Consider the following 22258-nt stretch of genomic DNA (forward strand, 5'->3'; position numbering starts at 1 on the left):
CTTGCAGTGTGAGGCAGTCTAGACTGCCCAATACAGGGGGTCCCAGAGGCACATGTGGCAAACCTGCTTTCACTCCTCTTCAAGGTAAGAGACCTTGAAGAGGAGTGAACTCCCAGTACTATAGTGCTAATTAGTTACTATAGAAACAAGGCTTTGTGTATGAGGGATGCAATGTGAACAGGAATGTAGATATTTCTGTGTTCACAAGCCAGGAATCATTGCCGCTCCATCTCATCTGTTAGCAACAATAAACATGCGCTGCGTTACCCACTTATCTCTTTACTGGATTTTCTCCACTGCCACAGGCATCTGCAATAGATTTTAGAGCAGTGCGCTTTACTGACCTCAAAACAAGCTTCTACCCGTATAATTAAAGAGAAAAAAACATGTAATCTGAAACACTTGACTTTCAGTCCCTTAATTATCTCACAAACGTACTGGATAACAGGCCAAGATCATTTCTCAAATAGTTTATATGTACCGGCATCTCTTTAGATTTTGCTGGACTCTACAGAGAGATGCAGGGTTTTTTTTTTTGCTATCAAGGAATAGTTTTATAGTACTTTGGAAAGACTAGAAACTCTGGCTGGGTATTTACAGCTATTAATGGCCAATGGGGGAAATTTCATCTACATTCTTGACATGGCCAGAACAGCTGCTCTTTCATTTTTCAGGTAAGGGTCATAAGGTTTAAAGTGGAGCTCCAACCAAAAGGTGGAAGTTCTACTTTAAGGCCTCCTCCCTGTTCCTGTTTGGGAATTAAGCTTTTGGAGGGGGAGCGGGTACCTGCTCCAACTTTGGCTCCGACTGCCTAGGCGATCTGAGGCAGAAGTTCTCCTTCCCCCTCCCTCCCCGCAGTCTTCTGGGGCACATGACAGGTCCTAGAAGACTGCTGGACCATTCACAATGCGCAGAGCGGCTAGTGCATGCACAGCGGGCACCCGACTGTGAAGCCACAAGCTGTCACAGCCAGGTGCCAGCAGTTAGAATGCCCGCTCTGGGGACAGATCACAGTAGATGAAAAGGGCTGGGGTGAGCCCATCGCTGGATCGTGGAACAGGTGAGTGGCTGTTTAATAAAAGTCAGCAGCTACAGTTTTTGTAGTTGGTGATCTTTAGGCCCCATGCACACAGGGCGTTTTTGCAGCTGCTGTTAGGAGCATCAGACATTTTTTTTTGCAGCATAAAAACGCCCCTCCGTGTTATTCTATGGCCTCATACACACACAGGCTCTGTGGCATACGCGTTTTAGCTGCAAAAAAACCCAGGGCCAGTGCGTTCTGTGGACCAGCGTCAGAGCTGTAAAAATCGTCCCTTCCCCTTTCTTGGCCTGCCGGGCTGCATGCTCGGATAAGGGTCTGGTATGGATTTTGGGGGGACCCCACGCCGTTTTTTCGGCGTGGGGCTCCCCTCAAAATCCATACCAGACCCGAAGGGCCTTGTTTGGAACCTGGGGGGGACCCCCATGCCATTTTTTCCCCATTTTGGCATGGAGTTCCCCCTCAAGATTCTCAGAGCGGAAGTCGCACCACAAGTCGGATCATCCTGATCCGACTTGTGATGCGACTTCCATTCAAATCAATGGGCTGAAAGCCGTATCAAAGTCGGCTCCTAGGCAACCATTGATTTTGAATGGAGGCAGAAAAAACGCTGCTAAAAGCCAACGTGGCCAAATGTGCAATAATGCCAATTGAAAAAGCTACTAAAAGCAAGTTTTTACAGCTGCTTTTTCCTGGCATTAGAAGTGGCTCTGCAGCTCGTTTTTTTCTGACGCCCTGTGTGCATGGTGCCTTATTCTTACACAGGAGCCTGGAGCTCCTGTTTTGGTAGAATTCATACATAGTTGCGTCTCCATGCTGCTGATCTCCTGCAGCATTTTTGAAGCCATTCTTCGCCTGTGATGGCTGCATGGCATCTTTTAGGGCAGATTTCCTAACGATAACAATAATGTCTGTGCAATGTGTGTTGAAAAAGCCTTGTAGCTTCCATTGGAGGTCCGGGTGACAATGCTGGGACATGGAAACATGGGCAGAACACCTAAACAAGGACCTTCAAGGTAGGGTCAAGCAGGCATTATTTTAAAGACTGAAAATGACTTTTGAAATTACACTAACATGGTAAAGCTTAAATGAATATAGTGATTGTGTTTACATACAGTATACTTCAAATAAAAATATCAAAAGGGAAAATCCATCTATAGAAAGAGAAACTGAACTGTAAGGCTTGATTCACATATGTCCGGGGCAAAATATCACTGCGATTTTTCGCAGTGAGTCCAGTGCGGTTTCGTTCACTAGTTCAGGTGCAATTTATATGTGAATTTGTTAATTTTATGACACTTGAAATCACATCTGAACTGGACCTAAAATCCTACAAGACTCTTTTGAAAAAGGGACATCTGTGGACTGGCTCCATCACGTTATGCGAATTGGATGCAGTTCAAAACACATCCAATTCACATATATGTAAACCGAGCCTTAAAGTGTTACTAAACCCACAACAGTAAAATCAGTCGGTATATGCAGTAAAGCATGTTTGTTATACTCAATGCTGAGGATTAACCCCTTAGATTTCACAGTGTGTATAAAGACTGTTTGATCATGTCTCTCTGATCCTCCTCTTCTTTCACAGTCTCCAAAAAATAACTTGATATTTATAGAGCCAGGGGACGGGCTGCACATGCTCAGTTTAGTGTGTATTACTAGAAAGGTTTTTTTTTTCTTGGGAGAGTGCATGTGATCAGCAAAGGGCAAATCAGCACTGTCCAGACAGAAGGTCAGGGGAGAATGAAAACTCCTCCTACAAGCTTTACTAGGAACTGATACAAGTCACAAGGCTGCTATATAATATTGATGAGAAAAGTTATTTATCTGTTTATATTTACTAAAATAATTTCATTTCCATGTTCTGTGTACTGTGGGAGATCAGATATAGCGAATGCAGCTTCAGGGTTTAGTAATACTTTAAAGTACAATCTCCACATTTACATGTCACCCACCCAGAAATATACATAGAATATTCACGTAAGCTGGTATTTGGCTTGCCAAAAAGTCAAACAGCATTCTTAGCCAAGTTAAGAACGGGCAGAGAAGTGTTATCTGATGGGGATCACTGAAAGTCGTAAAGACCAGGAGGTGGTAAACCCTACACACCTCCCAAAATATAATTTTTTTTTTTTTTTGGGTGGGGGTTCAGTCTTAAAAATAGTAACAGGAATTTTCCACTCTGTGCTGAAAATAGACCCAGTTCTAACATCACCACGTTTTGGACAACATCCCATTCCCCAATACTGTGCTGCAAGACATTGCTAATTACATGTAAATCTACCCATGCAGCTGGAATAGGTGATTTAGTGACATAAACAAGCTTCCATTTACAGAGTTGGAACGGTGTATTCTTGTGCTACTGTCTTGCATGGACTGCCTCACCTTATGCACTCTGGCTTTAGATGGAAGTTTAAAGCCTTCACCAGAACAGCCTCGGAGAAAGAATGTTTTCCTGGAGGTCTCTCGATATCCACATGAACAGAATTGCAGAGTGCATGGACCCCAGAGTCTGTACGGCTGGAGATGTAGATTGTGGGGGTGCCAACAGTTCGCAGCTTCTGTAATGCCATCTGTAGACAAGAATAGCATACAATAAAGATCAAGCCAATGTATTTGCTATACACAAAGACAAGTAACTGCCTGACTTATTTTGAACTGAGGCAGGACAGTGGCTAAGTGGTTAGCACTTTTACCTAGCAGCACTAAGTTCATTGGTTCGAATTCCAACAACGGCACTACCTGCCTGGAGTTTGCATGTTCTCCCTGTGTCTGGGTGAGTTTCCTCTGGGTAAACCGATTTCCTCCCACAGTCCAAAGACATGCTGGTAGATTAATTGGCCCTAGTATGTGTATGAATGTGTATGAAGGACCTTAGAATGCAAGCTCCTCAAGGGCAGGGACTGATGTGAATGTACAGTATATACATGAAGAGCTGTGTTAATTGACGGCGCTTTATAAGTACCTGAAATAATGATAATAACTGGGCTTAGGCTAATTACTGTCTTCCTCTTTGATATTACATTTCTTTTACTGGTATTAAAGTCTATGTGTAGCCCAAACTGTACCCCTTTATGTAAACTCAACCTTTCCATTTATCCGGGTAACCACTGTCACTAGGACAGGATGATTGGAAATACAAAACTGAACAAACCAAGAGGTGAGGGTAACCTTCATCTCAATATTAGTCCCAAAGCCGTTGACTAAAGACAGTCATTTTTGAGACGATGTCAACTGGAACCATCAGCCCACAGGATATGAGACACAGCTCGTCGGGCTTTCCACTTCCACAGGTTTAGTTTTTTTTTTGTTTTTTTTATAGGTTTTTAAAAGTTTTTATAATATCTTGTTCATGGCCATATGAATTTTAAACATGACAATTAGGTGAATGGAGACTGCAGTATGTAGCCATGCTTTAAAAATGCCCCATCTGAAGGTGTCCATGATATCTTCACAATCTATTTTCTACATGAGCCAGGCTAGCTCAAAAGCATTTCCACATCCAGAATGCAGACTATGTTAGTTTGCCTGTATAATGCCCACCTCGCTGAAGGTATAATGGTGCCCATGTTACAAATCTCACCCTATGCACAGTATGCAGAATAAGCAAGCATGCCCATGAAATTCCATCCCTTATATCCTTTATAAAATTGTACCTTATATGAACCGGGCTAGATGAATATAGGGCACCCACCCATACCATGCTGGCTTTGATAGGTAGCCCAACCAAAGCCACCCTTTACATGTCTGTAAGGTATCGTCGTTGCCATCTAGACAACCTGTGTCCTATATGTGCTGTTCTAGCTAAACAGGGTACTCACACTATGTAGACGACAGGTTGCCCATCCAATGCCACCCCTTTTCTGTGTGTAGATGTCACATGTGGTCCATGTTACTTAGACAATCTGTGCCACATATGAGCCAGCGGTGCACACAATATTCACTCAAACCATTTAGACTATGCCAGTTTGATACCCTTTTCTTGTCTATAGGTGTCATTCTAGTCCATCTTATCTTGACAACCCGCCCCCTATATTAGCCAGCATAGCAGTTCCCACCCACACAAAACAGACTACACCAGTTTTGCCATACACACATTTACATTATATATAAAAATCTTTAAATACATTCATATTATCTTTAACATATTTTAAAATATAAGTTAAAAAGAGCCGTGTGTGTGTGTGTGTCACAGCTCGTCGGGCTTTCCACTTCCATAGGTTTAGTTTTTTTTTTTTTAATAGGTTTTTAAAAGTTTTTATAATATCTTGTTCATGGCCATATGAATTTTAACCACTTGCCTACTGTGCACTTAAACCCCCTTCCCATCCAGACCAATTTTTAGCTTTCAGTGCTCTCACACTTTGAATGACAATTGCGCGGTCATGCAACACTGAACCCATATAAATTTTTCGTCCTTTTTTCATAGAAATAGAGCTTTCTTTTGATGGTATTTATTCACAGCTGGGCTTTTTATTTTGTGTGCTATAAATGAAAAAAATAACCCAAATAAGTGTATATTATTTGGTCTGCGTGAAAGTTAGAGAGTCTACAAGCTATTATGCTAATCATTGAAAATTGATCACACCTAATGTACTGACAGCCTATCTAATTTCTTGAGACCCTAACAAGCCAGGAAAGTACAAATGACCCCCAAATTACCCCTTTTTGGAAAGTAGACATTCCAAGGTATTTAATAAGAGGCATGGTGAGTTTTTTGAAGTTGTCATTTTTTCCCACAATTCTTTGCAAAATGTAATTTTTTTTTTTTTTTTTTTACAAAATTGTCATATTCAACAGGTTATTTCTCTCACATGGCATATGCATACTTACAACTACACCCCAAAACACATTCTGCTACTCCTCCTGAGTATGGCGATATCACATGTGTGAGACTTTTTTACAGCCAGGCCACATACAGAGGTCCAACAGGCCACATACAGAGGTCCAACATTGAAGTAGCACCTCCAGGCGTTCTCGGAGCATAAAATACCCCCATTTTGGAAAGCAAACACCCCAACGTATAATCTATGAGGCATAATGAGTCTTTTGAACATGTCATTTTTTTCCAGAATCTTTCGGAAAATGTGGAAAAAAAATGAAAACGCATTTTTTTTTTACACAAAGTTGTCAATTTATAAGATATTTCCAACACTTAGCATGTACATAGCAAAAATGACACCCCAAAATACATTCTGCTACTCCTCCTGAGTATGGCGATACCACATGTGTGAGACTTTTTTATAGCCAGGCCACGTACAGAGGTCCAACATTGAAGTAGCACCTCCAGGCGTTCTCGGAGCATAAAATACACTTTTCATTTCTCAACCACCTATTACACTTTTGAAGGCCCTGGAGCACCAGCACAATGAAAAAGCCCACTAAATGACCATATTTTGGAAAGCAAACACCCCAACGTATAATCTATGAGGCATAATGAGTCTTTTGAACATGTCATTTTTTTCCAGAATCTTTCGGAAAATGTGGGAAAAAAAATGAAAACGCATTTTTTTTACACAAAGTTGTCAATTTAAAAGATATTTCAAACACATAGCATGTACATAGCAAAAATGACACCCCAAAATACATTCTGCTACTCCTCCTGAGTATAGCGATACCACATGTGTGAGACTTTTACGCAGTCAGGTCACATACAGAGGCCCAACATGCAAAGAACACCATCAGGTGTTCTAGGGACACATAGCATGCACATACCATGAATTACCATGAATTACACCCCAAAATACATTCTGCTGAGCAAAGGGTAAACAAAAGCTTACCTGTAGTTTTAGAAGCGCAGTTGGCCACAGGAGTTGAGTCCAGGCAGCAGGCAGGGACTTGGTCAGCAACAGTGCATGCAATTCTCCATGCAAGGATACCAGTACAGTGTCAGTGCAAGCCAAGATAATGTGAGCAGTGCTGGTGTGGTCAGTTCATGCGGCAGGCAGAGGCATGATGGTAGTAAGTCCTACAGGCAGAAGTAGGGCCTCTGTCGGGATAGAATGGGGACAGGGGTAGAGGCTTCTCCCACCCAAATCGCTTTGAAGCCTCCGGGATCCAGACCCTAATCTGAGAAGAAGAAAAACAAAAAAAATTGTTTTCTTCATCCAGAAAAACAATTCTGGTCCCCTCACATATGCGAGACCCCTGTGGTATGAATCCCACTACTTCCAGAGGCAGGCAAAAATCGTGGTCAAACAGTCCAGGGTCAGTTCCAGAGCAGGCAGAGGTAGGTACAAAATCGTCAGGCAAAGGCGTGGTCAAATAAAAGTCCAGGGTCAGTTCCAGATCAGGCAGAGGTATGAACAGAATCAGCAGGCAGAAGCATGGTCAAAAAACAGGCCAGGGTCAGTTCCGGAGCAGGCAGACATAGGTACAAAATCAGCAGGCAAAGGCGTCGTTGAATAACAGGCCAGGGTCATTTCAGGAGCATACAGTGGCATAAGGGGTGAAGGCGGAAGACTACGTTTACCATACTAATAATTTAGACAAGTATGGTAACGGCGGAAACAGTCTTCTACACAGAGGCCTGGTTGGGAAGGACACTGGGGACAATGATAACGGGTGTCTTTTCTAATTCCTGCCTTGGTACACATCCTACATTTTTTCTGCCGTTTTGGGTTTGTTTGTGTGGGAGGGACTTTACTGGGAAAATGGCGTTCGGAAAGTCTACTGATTACGTCAGATCAAATGTTTTCTGGTGGGCCGTTTGGAAATATAAGGGTTGTGAAGATTTCCTCCAGGTAATAAAGGAAGGGTTGGGGGCTTTCGGTGGACTTGCGGTATAATATGTACGTATTGTATGTGGCCAAATGGAAAAGATAAATTGCTACTTTTTTGTACCAATGATATGTACATCTTGTGGGTAGATAGGGTTCCATCATTTGGTCGTTGAAATCCACTCCCCCCATGAATAAGTTGTACTCATGTACACACGTTGGCTTTCGGATTGGGCCATTCCTTCTTCGGACTTCCACGTAGTTGTCATTGTGGATTGAAGACAACATGTAGACGTCTCTTCTGTACCTCCACTTCACAGCCAGAACTTCCTCATTTCTCAGACTCGCCGTCTCCCCTCTTCTCAGCTTGGTGTTAACGAGCTTTTGAGGAAAGCCTTTCCGTTTTTTTCGGACCGTGCCACATGCAGGAGTCTTCTTTCTGTGAAGGTTTCGGAACAGGGGCAAACTGGTGTAGAAGTTATCTACATAAAGGTGGTAGCCTTTTTCCAGGAGAGGGTAAATGAGGTCCCAAACTACTTTCCCGCTTGATCCCAAGTAGTCCGGACATTCAGGGGGATGCAGCTGGGTGTCCTTCCCTTCGTACACCCTGAAGGCATATGTGTACCCTGTGGCTCGGTCACATAATTTGTACAGCTTCACCCCATAGCGGGCCCATTTGCTGGGAATAAATTGTTTGATGCCCAGCCTGCCGGTAAATTTAACCAGGGACTCATCCACACATACATGTTGGTCTGGGGTAAATAATTGAGGGAATATTTCCGAAAAATAATTTAGAAGTGGCCGAATTTTGAATAGCTTGTCAAATGCTGGGGAATTTCGGGGAGGGCACTGGGTATTGTCATTAAAAAGGAGGAACCTCATGATCATCAAATACCTGGCCCTGGGCATTACTGCAGAGTAGATGGGCATATGGTAGATAGGTTTGGTTGACCAATATGCTTGCAGTTCATTTTTTTTATTGAGTCCCATGTTGAAGGTGAGGCCTAAAAAGATCTTGAACTCCTCCACCGTTAGGTCTCTCCACTCAAAGGGACGGAAATAAAATGACGTGGGGTTGCTCCGAATGAATTGTTGTGCATACAGGTTGCACTGTGCCACAATGGACGTCAGCAGGTCCTCCGTAAAAATTAAATGGAAGTAGTCTATTGGGGCAAAGTTCTCCGTGTTGACCTGGACTCCTGGCTGGGCAGTGAAAGGGGGGATGATGGCTTCTCCTGAGTTGGGAGGAAGCCACAGCAGGTTCTGAAGGGCATAGGGAAGGCTGGCGTTGGTCCTAACCCTTTGGGGGTGAGGTGACACCCCACTTGAACTTGGCCTTTCTTGCCGAGGCACTGTGGTGCTGGTGGATGGCACTGCGGAGCTGGTGGATGGCACTGCGGAGCTGGTGGATGGCACTGCCTCCTCCTCACCAGAACGCCTTTGTTTGGCAGGCGCGCAGTATTCTTCCTCGTCGGAGTCGGTCTGCGTCCCGCTGCTAATGACCGGCTCGTAATTTACTTAGGAGTCAGACTCTGACTCCGAAGAAGATTCCGAAGCAGAAAGCTCCCTATTGATATCCATGTCCACACTGAGGATATTGAAGGCCTCCTCGGCTGAGAAAATTTTTTTTGCCATCGTTGGGGATACTGAAAATTTTTTTTTTTTTTATAGGTTTTTAAAAGTTTTTATAATATCTTGTTCATGGCCATATGAATTTTAAACATGACAATTAGGTGAATGGAGACTGCAGTATGTAGCCATGCTTTAAAAATGCCCCATCTGAAGGTGTCCATGATATCTTCACAATCTATTTTCTACATGAGCCAGGCTAGCTCAAGAGCATTTCCACATGCAGAATGCAGACTATGTTAGTTTGCCTGTATAATGCCCACCTCGCTGTAGGTATAATGGTGCCCATGTTACAAATCTCACCCTATGCACAGTATGCAGAATAAGAAAGCATGCCCATGAAATTCCATCCCTTATATCCTTTATAAAACTGTACCTTACATGAACCGGGCTAGATGAATATAGGGCACCCACCCATACCATGCTGGCTTTGATAGGTTGCCCAACCAAAGCCACCCTTTACATGTCTGTAAGTATTGTCGCTGCCATCTAGACAACCTGTGTCCTATATGTGCTGTTCTAGCTAAACAGGGTACTCACACTATGTAGACGACAGGTTGCCCGTCCAATGCCACCCTTTTTCTGTGTGTAGATGTCACATATGGTCCATGTTACTTAGACAATCTGTGCCACATATGAGCCAGCGGTGCACACAATATTCACTCAAACCATTTAGACTATGCCAGTTTGATACCCTTTTCTTGTCTATAGGTGTCATTCTAGTCCATCTTATCTTGACAACCCGCCCCCTATATTAGCCGGCATAGCAGTTCCCACCCACACAAAACAGACTACACCAGTTTTGCCATACAATGTTACCCTTATCCTATCCGTAGGTGTTATTGTGGTCCATAATACCTAGACAATATGTTCCCTATATGAGCAAAGATAGCTGCACAGTTCAACTATGATGCCATACTACTGTACACAGCCCGAGCCCTGGAATACTTCCAATTTAAATTTGAGGCCTGTAGACTGTGTTAATACTGTCTTAGTTATATGTGCATACTGTAATAAAAAAAAAAAATTCCGAAATGCCAAATCCTCCGGGGCTTATGTGGTTAATTTAATGAAAAAAAATATGTATATTTTTAATAAAATACTAAAGAAAGAACAAAAATGACAATTAATTTAATTAAAATGATCATAGCTAAGTACAATGCCTTTTCACTGTGGCACTGCGTGCTAAAAGATTTAAGGAAGTTTTATAGCATGTATGAGTGCAGTGGTACGCTGGTTCTATGGTTAGCGTTCTCGCCTATCATTAGGGGAGCCCCGGGTTCGAATCCTGGCTACTGCAAGTGAAATTTTTTTTTTTTTTATAGTTTTTTTTTTATAGGTTTTTAAAAGTTTTTATAATATCTTGTTCATGGCCATATGAATTTTAAACATGACAATTAGGTGAATGGAGACTGCAGTATGTAGCCATGCTTTAAAAATGCCCCATCTGAAGGTGTCCATGATATCTTCACAATCTATTTTCTACATGAGCCAGGCTAGCTCAAGAGCATTTCCACATGCATAATGCAGACTATGTTAGTTTGCCTGTATAATGCCCACCCCGCTGTAGGTATAATGGTGCCCATGTTACAAATCTCACCCTATGCACAGTATGCAGAATAAGAAAGCATGCCCATGAAATTCCATCCCTTATATCCTTGTTTCCAAAATGCATCAGGCTTGTCTATATGTTCATTTGCAAAGTTCAAACGCTGATTTTTGTGGTGAGGACGTAGAAGAGGTTTTCTTCTGATGACTCTTCCATGAAGACCATATTTGTACAAGTATCTCTTTATAGTGGAATGGTGTACCACAACTCCAGTGTCTGCTAGATCTTTTTGGAGGGATCGTGCAGTCAAACGTGGGTTTTGAATTGTTTTTCTCACAATCCTGCGAGCTGTTCTGTCTGATATTTTTTTTGGTCTTCCAGATCTAGCTTTAACTTCCACTGTTCCTGATGACTGCCATTTTTTAATTACATTCCGAACAGAGGATATTGACATCTGAAAACGCTTTGCTATCTTCTTATAGCCGTCTCCAGCTTTGTGAGCGTCAACTATTTTCAGTTTCAGTTTTCTAGACAACTGCTTAGAAGATCCCAAGGTGCTGATTGTTGGGGCAAGGTCAGACGAGTCTGGGCATTTAAAACCTTTAAGATTGACATCACCTGGTCTTCCCAGACGATGATTGAGAACAATCCATGACACTGGCAGGTCTCAGCCTTGCAAAGGGGGCAGTGCATGCTATAAATTCTGCAGGGTGCCCAAACTTTTGCAGATGCCATTTTTTTGTTTTCTGTAATTTTCAAAGTGTAAATGATGGAAATAAAATCTAACTTTTGTTGACATATAAGAATGTCTAATCTGTAATTTGACGCCTTTTGAGGATTTTTGCATCTTTCTGTGGCTTCTTTATGCACATTAATATAACTTTTACCTGGGGTGCCCAAACTTTCGATCTCCACTGTAGACCCCAATCCAGCAATAGTAGACCCCCCAGCAACAATAGATCCCCTTATCAACAATAGATCCCACTTCAGCAACAATAGACCCCCCCACACAACAATAGACTGCCCCTCCCAGCAATAAATGCCCCCCCCCCCCCAACAAGAGACTCTCATCAGTAACAAAAGATTTCCCAGCAGCTAGCATCAATAAACCCACCAGCAGCCAGCAACAATAGACCTTTCCCTCAACAGTAGATCCCTCCCAGCAACAACTGCGCCCCCACACGCAACAATGAACCCCCACACAAAAAGATCCCCATCCGCAACAATAGATCCCCCAGCACCAAGCATAACTAGACCCTCCAGCACACCCATCACTCCCTGCCATTACATACATTAAAGTGATTGTAAAGTCCCCACAGGTGCCCCCACAGTAAGTAGCTTGCTTTTGGGGCACCCGAGCCGAGTCAAAGCTCCCTGTGTCCATTCAGACATGGAGCCGTGACCCGCCCCGCACCCTCTCTCTCCTGATTGGCTGACTGCCTTTGATTGACAGCAGCGGGAGCCAATCGCGCCACGCTGCTGTCTCAGGAGGGGAGTGCCGGGCAGCTGAGAAACTCCTGCAACATCACTGGATAAAGATGGGCTCAGGAAAGTATTAGAGGGGCTGAGGGGGGCTGCTGTACACAAAAGTTTTTTTTTATATAAATGCAAAGAATGCATTAATAGAAAAAAAACCTTCTGCCTTTACAACTCTATAAACTGTATAGTTATACTGTGTCATTGGGTCCCAAGCTCAATTTTATAGAAGCCATAGTTTCCATACAATGCAACAATAGATCCCCCCATTAACAAAAGACCCCACTTTAGCAACAATAGACCCTCCAGCAACAATACTGTTGACCTTTCCCTCAACAGTAGATCCCTCCCAGCTTCAATTGACCCCCCACACAAAAATAGATCCTCACCAGCCAGCATACATAGACACCCCAGCACACCTAGCACTCCTTGCCATTACATACATTAATTGCTAGAGGTGTCGGCTTCCTCGCATTCCCGCTGTAAAAAAGCCCTGGGTATTATTATTTGCTTACATGTAAAACAGTGGGAAGTTCCTTTCCAGCACAGTTCCCTAGCATCAGGATCTCTGGAAGAGATCAAAAGTCACATGACAGACCCATAAAGGATGGCTTAGAATGGCGGGTCAAAGGGAAAGTTTTCACGCTGCATGTGTATAAAACTGAAATGACTGTCTGGGCAGCAGTAACTTCATCCAAAAAAACTACTCAGGATAAAATGGGAGGTAGGCCAAAGCTCTCATGAGAAGATTCAATTACAAAGTGCCGGGTCTCCTGTCCAATCTGGAAGCATTGGCACATCTAAGTTACTACAGGGTTCGTGCCCAGGGCCCAAAATCCCTAGACACCACTGCACTGAATTAAAAAGAAAAGCAGTTTGATGCCTAAAAGATAGTGTATGTGGCTATTCATCTAGCACTGAAAGAGCTGAACAAATATTGTAAATCTGCTATGTGATTGCCACGTGCCACCTAATCCAAGATGCAGGGGGCATGAGCCGCAGAATGAAGTGGTGCTGGGTGTGTGCCAACTTGATGGGAAATAGCCTTACGGATCTTCTATAACTGCTAGGGAGAGCGTCTAGTGATAATCCCTGTCTACATTCTGCCGTTCCAACACATTAGATAGAAGGAGGGGTCTCATGCTGCAGAGTCTGAAGGAAAATAAAATGTTCCGGTAGCCTATAGCAACTATAGCAACCAACTGTTGCTTTTTATGCCTTTGTTACAACAAGAAAAATTTACCTTGACTGGTTGGTAGACTTTTTCCATCAAAAGGTTGAAGATATACCCCAAGCAAACAATTTAAATTAAAATACATGTGCTGAATTTGCTTTAGTTGCCAAAGTATTTGTATTACGGTTAACTCAGTCGTGAGATTTAAACAGCACAGCCAGCCTGAGGACCTGATTTTTCTATACAACAAAAACATAAAAAAGTGGGCTGGTGCCACCAGTGATACACCTCCATCCCTAATCCACTAGTCAGGGGACATGCAGCCTCATAGGACAGTAAGAGGAGAATGAAAGCTTCTCCTACAAGCTTTAACCAATGCTCAGCCGCATACTGATAGAAGTCACAAGGCTGCTATATACTATTGATGAGAAAAGGTATTTAGCAGTTTATACTTCCTAAAATAATTGCATTTCCATGTTCTGTGTACTGTGGGAGACCAGATATATTGAATGCAGGGTCCTGGGTTTAGTAACACTTTAAAGCGGAGTTCCGGCCTATTTTGCATCTTTAGTGATTCCTGGAGTGCTCGCTATGCTGATCAACAATTGGGCATTTTCAATTTCTTTCGGGGGTCCCTTACCTTATTTTCAGGGCATTTTAGATTGTACTTCCTCCCTCTCCCCCCTCTGTGGCCTCGGCCACCGACATCACTTCCGCCTTTGCATTGCATCCTGGGAGCTGTTTATCATCACTCCCAGGAGGCTGGAATCAGGAAGAACTCCCAGAACACTCCCTGGAATTAGGAAGAAGGACACAGCAGATTACACTGTGGCTTCAGATGCCCACATCCAAGATGGCCACGCTCAGACAGCGTTTTTAAAAGTAAGATTTTGACTAAAATCCAATACCGTACACCTTGTGTTTGAGGCTGGAACTCCGCTTTAACTGTAGTACAAAAAAAATCATATAAAAACACAACTTTGCCCTGGGACTTTGAGTAAGGTGTAACACACATGGCCACAGAATACTAAGTAAAGATAATTGAAAGATTTATTAAAGAGTAAATAAAGTTGTCGTAATAGATCATCAAATGCACATACAATAATACCAAGCTGATTAAAAATGTTACAGATGTCAATACATGATTGGAAAAAGAGAATCTTAAAAACTTGATGCGTTTCGTGAGCCACCGCTCATTTCCTCAGGTGTTTTTTTAAACTACATAATAAAACATGAACACATAAAACATGTATATATAGTAAAACATCAGTTTTAGAATATATAGCATTGTAATGATAATATCCTTCATATAATAGGGGACACCATAAGGGACATACAGATCGGCTGAGCTTGAATGGTATGGCAACATTCCCAGTTGTTAGGAACATCCTAGGAACTGTAGGAGCAGGACCAGAGAAGACCCCAAGAGGGCAACAGATTTTCAGTGGGGATGATTATCGGAGGCCGATATTCAGTTTTTTTGAAGCATCGGCCACAAACTTGCCGATATTGCTTCAAGGGGGATGTACCGGAGTGACGCCTGCAGCTACAGACATCACCCCGATACCGTTTGTTAGAGCCGACGGTCAGCTTTCCAGTAATAACAACCGATGTGGCTAAGCAGCTGCTCAGCTGTTATTATGAGCAGTGGGATGTCCCCCCCCCCCCTAAAGGCGCTCCACCTGAGTCTCCGGTACCACCGGGAGGCCCAAGCAACCAGCTGGCACGTACATTGGCTGGCCGAAGACCCGAACAAAGCCAGAATTGGCTTTGATCGGGTCTCCAATGTAGTAACCCGGAAGCGATGTCATGACACCACTTCCACTTACTGGAACCTTCAAGGCGCCAGATTTTCAAAACAATTTTGAATGCTTTTAAGTGCAGAGGAGGGGTCTGGGGTCTTACAGACCTCAGATCTCTCCATAAAGAGTACCTGTCACTGCCTATTACTGTCACAAGAAATAATTACAATCCTTTTGCGACACAAATAAAAGTGATCAAATAAAATGTAAAAGTACAGTGAAAAAAAACTTTTTTAAATGTTTAAAATATCGGCACCTAATATCGGCTATCGGCCTGAAGGATGGCCAGAAAATCGGTATCAGTTTCGGCCCTGAAAAACCTATAACAGTCAAACCCTAGAGCAAATGGAAGGTGGATACAGCATGAGTAAACTAGAAATGTGTCCATCTATTAATTTCATCAAAGGTAATTACTATAAATAAATAATGGGATTTTTGTACTTACCGTAAAATCCATTTCTCTGAGTTCATCGACGGACACAGCGCTCCATGAATCATAACTACTGGAATGTCCAAAAGTAGTGCCAAAAGAAAAATGAGGGGTTGATAAAATAACCCAAGGCTAAACATAGGAGCCCTTAACCAGGACACAGGAGCCCCTTCTAAAAAATAAAAGTTTAAAGAAAAACACCCCTCAACAGGGAACAGCCCCTCTTAAACAGCAGTCTGCAAAACTCTGCAGCCAAAAGAAGCATCTGCAGATGCCAAAGTATCTACCTTATAGAACTTTGTGAAGGTATGCACCAATGACCAAGTGGCCGCCCTGCAAACTTCTGATATTGAAGCCTGATGACGGAAGGCTCAAGAAGCACTCGGCGCCCGAGTAAAATGCGCCGTGAAAGGAAAAGGTGGAACCTGACCTTTATTGGAATAGGCCTGAGCCACCATCTGTCTGATCCATCTGGAGATGGTAGCCGAAGAAGCAGCCAGCCCTTTCCATCTGGAGATGGTAGCCGAAGAAGCAGCCAGCCCTTTTCTTGGTCTGTCTGTAACCACAAAAAGCAAGACTGACCTCCGAAAGCACTCAGTAGCTGCCAGATAAACCCGAATGGCACGAACCACATCCAAGGTATGTAAAGCAAATTTCTTGGGATGAGCTGGCTTAGGACACAAGAAAGGCAACTCATTCAAATGAAAGTCAGAGACAACTTTGGGCAGGAATGATAGACTGGGATGAAAAATAGGGACTGCAACAGGATAATGCTGCCAATTCCGATACCCTGCGGGCCGAGGTAATAGCCACCAAGAATGTCACCTTCTGGGATAACGTAGGCAAGGGAATCTCCTGAATATTCTCAAATGAAGGTTTCTGGAAAACCGAAAGTACTAAATTTAATTCCCATGGCGACAAAAGAGACTGTCTTTGCATTAGTTCTCTTTTGTTTTCCCCTGTGAGACCCCAAGTTGCAGGACATGTGAAATTTAATGTATTTCTATGAGAGCCTTTCCTACTGAAATCGCAGAAGTCGCTGGGACTTCAGAAAAGGTTCCTCCACTACTTTAGTCCGACTTTTGATGCGACTTTGGACCAAAGAACGTAAAATCAGATCAAAATCGCACCAAAAGTCGCACTGGAAATCATGTGACATTGGAGACGCGCTAATGTAAAAGGAGCCTAAGTTATCAGCTCACAAAAGTTCTGACAGGATCAACAGTTTATTTCGTCCAAATTAGCAAATAGATATAACCAACCAAGTTTAACCACATGCCGACCGCCCTATAGCAGTTTTACTGCTACAGGGTGGCCGGCATGCACATGATCACGTATATACAGTATATCACAAAAGTGAGTACACCCCTCACATTTTTGTAAATATTTAACTATATCTTTTCATTCGACAACACTGAAGAAATGACACTTTGCTACAATGTAAAGTAGTGAGTGTACAGCTTGTATAACAGTGTAAGGCTCCTTTCATAACGCGACGCGATTTTACCGCGATTTTGAGCAATGGCTCAGGGCTATATACCTCAAAACGCATTCAAATCGTGCCAAAGTAGTGCAGGCACAACTTTGAAGTCGGGGCGACTTCAAAACGCACTAGTATGAATGGGGCTCATTGAAAATAATGGAAAACTACTTGTCATGCGATTTTGTGGTCCTAAATCGCGGGACAAGTCGCACTAGTGTGAAAGGGGCCTAAATTTGCTGTGCCCTCAAAATAACTCAACACACAGCTATTAATGTCTAAACCACTGGCAACAAAAGTGAGTAAAATTGGGCCGTTAGCCATTTACCCTCCCCAATGTCATGTGACTCATTACAAGGTCTCAGGTGTGAATGGGGAGCAGGTGTGTTAAATTTGGTGTTATCGCTCTCACTCTCTCATACTGGTCATTGGAAGTCATGGTCTGGGGCTGCATGAGTGCTGCTGGCACTGGGGAGCTACAGTTCATTGAGGGAACCATGAATGCCAACATGTACTGTGACATACTGAAGCAGAGCATGATCCCCTCCCTTCGGAAACTGGACCGCAAGACAATATTCCAACATAACAACAACCCCAAACACACCTCCAAGACAACCACTGCCTTGCTAAAGAAGCTGAGGGTAAAGGTGACGGACTGGCCAAGCATGTCTCAAGACCAAAACCCTATTGAGCATCTGAAGGGCATTATCAAACGGAAGGTGGAGGAGCTCAAGGTCCCTAACATCCACCAGCTCCGTGAGTGGAAGAGGACTCCAGTGGCAACCTGTGAATCTCTGGTGAACTCCATGCCCCAAGAGGGTTAAGGCAGTGCTGGAAAATAATGGTGGCCACACAAAATATTGAAACTTTTTTTGCCCAATTTGAACATTTTCACTTAGGGGTGTAATCACTTTTGTTGCCAGCGGGTTTAGACATTAATGGCTGTGTGCTGAGTTATTTTGAGGGAACAGCAAATATTCACTGTTATACAAGCTGTACACTCACTACTTTACATTGTAACAAAGTGTAATTTCTTCAGTGTTGTCACATGAAAAGGTATAAAAATATTTACAAAAATGTGAGGTATACTCACTTTTGTGAGATACTGCATATATACACATGATACTGCATTTCCGGGTATCGGGCATTCCCGCTGTGATTATACACAGTGGGAGCTGATCATATCCACCAGCACCCACTGATCGTTCAGTACACAGACAGAATTCCGATCTGCCTATGTAAACAAGGCAGATCACTGTTCTGTTAGTAGGGAAGGCATTGATCTTCTGTTCCTGAAAAGCAGGTACATGGATTAATGCCTTCCCTTAGTAAAAGTACCTCCCACACTAAAGTAAAAAAAAACAGTCAATATACGCTTTTTTTTCCCCAAAAATATGCAGCAGAATACATATTATCCTAATCAAATACCACCAAAAGAATGCTCTATTTGTAAGAAAAAAAGGACATCAATTTTATTTGGGTACAGCATCGCACGGCACAACCGCACAATTGCCAGTTAAAATAACGCAGTGCCGTATCGCAAAAAATGATCTGGTCAGGAAGAGGGGGAAATCTTCCACAGCTGAAGTGGTTAATAGCATATTTAACAGACCACAAGAAAGCTGATAAAATAAGTTAATTTACATACACTTTAGTACTTTGTTCTTTGCATGGTTTTATTAAATAATACCATAAAAGCAGATTCCAAATATTAGTTTTGCATTGGATTCTACTTTCGTTGTTCTGAGTGACATGTCTGAGTGGCATATCGTGAGGTAAACGGGAAGAGCTGGGTGTACGATGGCAGCTGTACAAATGACACTCCTAAATCCAGGATATGGGAAATTTCTCAGGGAATATCTCCTTTCCATACTGACGCGAAGCAATACGCTTTTCCTCGTAAATGAAAACCACATGTACAGCATTACAACAGACAGGGAAATAGATATTGATTTTCTTGTTCTGGTTACCCTGGCCTGTTTAGGTTGTACAACTGATGTTTACTTTGCTCTTTTAACCCCAAATGGTATGAACAATCAGCAAGACAGTTCAGCAGCTGCTGCCACATGTGATATGTGGTAAGGCGAAAGTCTCTCCAAAGTTTTGTCTAAAAGGGACCCTTTCACCAAACCATTCATCTCAACAAAAATCTTCCCATAAGATTATACTGTACAGTGCATTGCAAAAGTATTTGGCCCCCTTGAACTTTTCGACCTTTTGCCACATTTCAGGCTTCAAACAAAGATATAAAACTGGAAATTTTTTGAAGAATCAACAACTGGGACACAATCATGAAGTGGAACGAAATTTATTGGATATTTTTATTTAACAAATAAAAAACTGAAAAGTTGGGCGTGCAAAATTATTCAGCCCCTTTACTTTCAGTGCAGCAAACTCTCTCCAGAATTTCAGTGAGGATCTCTGAATGATCCAATGTTGACCTAAATGACTAATGATGATAAATAGAATCTACCTGTGTGTATTCAAGTCTCTGTATAAATGCACCTGCACTGTGATAGTCTCAGAGGTCCATTTAAAGCGCAGAGAGCATCATGAAGAACAAGGAACACACCAGGCAGGTCCGAGATACTGTTGTGGAGAAGTTTAAAGCTGGATTTGGATACAGATAAAAAATTTCCCAAGCTTTAAACATCCCAAGGAACACTGTGCAAGCGATTATATTGAAATGGAAGGAGTATCAGACCACTGCAAATCTACGAAGACCTGGCCGTCCCTCTAAACTTTCAGCTCATACAAGGAGAAGACTGATCAGAGATGCAGCCAAGAGACCCATGATCACTCTGGATGAACTGCAGAGACCTACAGCTGAGGTGGGAGACTCTGTCCATAGGACAACAATCAGTCGTATACTGCACAAATCTGGCCTTTATGGAAGAGTGGCAAGAAGAAAGCCATTTCTTAAAGATATCCATAAAAAGTGTCGTTTAAAGTTTGCCACAAGCCACCTGGGAGACACACCAAACATGTGGAAGAAGGTGCTCTGGTCAGATGAAACCAAAATCTAACTTTTTGGCAACAATGCAAAACGTTATGTTTGGCGTAAAAAGCAACACAGCTCATCACCCTGAACACACCATCCCCACTGTCAAACATGGTGGTGGCAGCATCATGGTTTGGGCCTGCTTTTCTTCAGCAGGGACAGGGAAGATGGTTAAAATTGATGGGAAGATGGATGGAGCCAAATACAGGACCATTCTGGAAGAAAACCTGATGGATTCTGCAAAAGACCTGAGACTGGGACGGAGATTTGTCTTCCAACAAGACAATGATCCAAAACATAAAGCAAAATCTACAATGGAATGGTTCACAAATAAACATATCCAGGTGTTAGAATGGGCAAGTCAAAGTCCAGATCTGAATCCAATCGAGAATCTGTGGAAAGAACTGAAAACTGCTGTTCACAAACGCTCTCCATCCAACCTCACTGAGCTCGAGCTGTTTTGCAAGGAGGAATGGGCAAAAATTTCAGTCTCTCGATGTGCAAAACTGATAGAGACATACCCCAAGCGACTTACAGCTGTAATCGCCGCAAAAGGTGGCGCTACAAAGTATTAACTTAAGGGGGCTGAATAAATTTGCACGCCCAATTTTTCAGTTTTTTATTTGTTAAAAAAGTTTGAAATATCCAATAAATTTCGTTCCACTTCATGATTGTGTCCCACTTGTTGTTGATTCTTCAAAAAAAAAAAATACAGTTTTATATCTTTATGTTTGAAGACTGAAATGTGGCAAAAGGTCGAAAAGTTCAAGGGGGCCGAATACTTTTGCAATGCTCTGTATATACGTTCAATGTACCTTATGCATGTTATTTACCTGTAAAAGCCTCCCTTGTGTGGACATGCCACAGCTCGGTGACTACGGCTAGGCACAGTCATCTTGGATCTGATGCCAGCATCACCAGCAGTCTTAAAGCTGATCCAGTAGCTACATAAAAGATTATGTAGGGAGGTGTTGGGAGGATGTTTAGTGATGGACCCTCCAGTAGCTGCCAGCTTTTATCTGCTGAGAAAGAGACAGCTGTCCCTCACTAATTCTCCTCCCTGTTTGGGCCCCCCTCCCAGCCCTGGCCCTAATGTTAGCTCTGCTCCTAAGTTTTTTTTATCTCTGTAACTTTCTTTCTCTCCCTCTGATCCCGGAGCTCCAACTGCTCAGCCTATATATTTTTTTTCATCTCATCTTCATTTTTTATCTTTTAAATTTAGCAGGAATTATGTGAGTTATGTTGTATTTGTGTCTGCTAATAATGATTTTATTGTAATTTTAGCAATATATAGCTCCGGTAGTCTGTACGGGGCCCCGCAATTTCTATCAGCAGCCCTGGCCGCAAGACTTCACTGTCGGTTTCCCTTACCAGGAATGGCGGTGGCAGCACCCGTGAGCCGATGGAAACAACAGCTGGGGTGTCGACATCACTGGATTCCAGGACAGGTAAGTGTCCTAATATTAAAAGTCAGAAGCTACAGTATGTGTAGCCACTGACTTTCAATTTTTGGAGGGGGGGCGGAACTCTGCTTTAATAGAACGAAATAAAAAAAATTGCACTAGGACTTTAACCACCTCAGCTCCGGAAGATTTACTCCCCTTCATGACCAGGCCATTTTTTGTGATGCAGCACTGCGTTATTTTAACTGACAATTGCGCGGGCGTGCGGCGCTGTACCCAAATAAAATTAATGATCTTTTTTCCCCACAAATAGAGCTTTCTTTTAATGGTATTTGATCACCTCTGCAGTTTTTCTTTTTTGTGCTATAAAACAAAAAAAATTTAAACTATTTTTCTTTTTACTATCTCCTATAAAACACATCCAATAGAAAAATGTAAAAAATCTAATTTCTTCAAACATTTAGGCCAATATGTATTCGGCTACATGTTTTTGGTAAAAAAAAATAAAAATAAATCCCAATAAGCGTATATTGATTGGTTTAGGCAAAAGTTA

General features: G+C 42.6%; 1 protein-coding gene across 1 annotated transcript in view; it reads right to left on the bottom strand.

Moving 5' to 3' along the window:
- The window catches only part of PUSL1 (pseudouridine synthase like 1), a 159098-nt gene that overhangs the window by 83638 nt on the left and 53202 nt on the right, over positions 1-22258 (bottom strand). The window contains exon 3 of the mRNA XM_082273557.1: positions 3428-3615. Coding sequence (XP_082129683.1) covers positions 3428-3615 — 188 coding nt within the window. The remainder of the gene's footprint in view (positions 1-3427; positions 3616-22258) is intronic.

This window comes from Pelophylax lessonae (assembly GCF_965119305.1).
Source record: "Pelophylax lessonae genome assembly, chromosome: 12".
NCBI classification, from domain to species: Eukaryota; Metazoa; Chordata; class Amphibia; order Anura; family Ranidae; genus Pelophylax; species Pelophylax lessonae.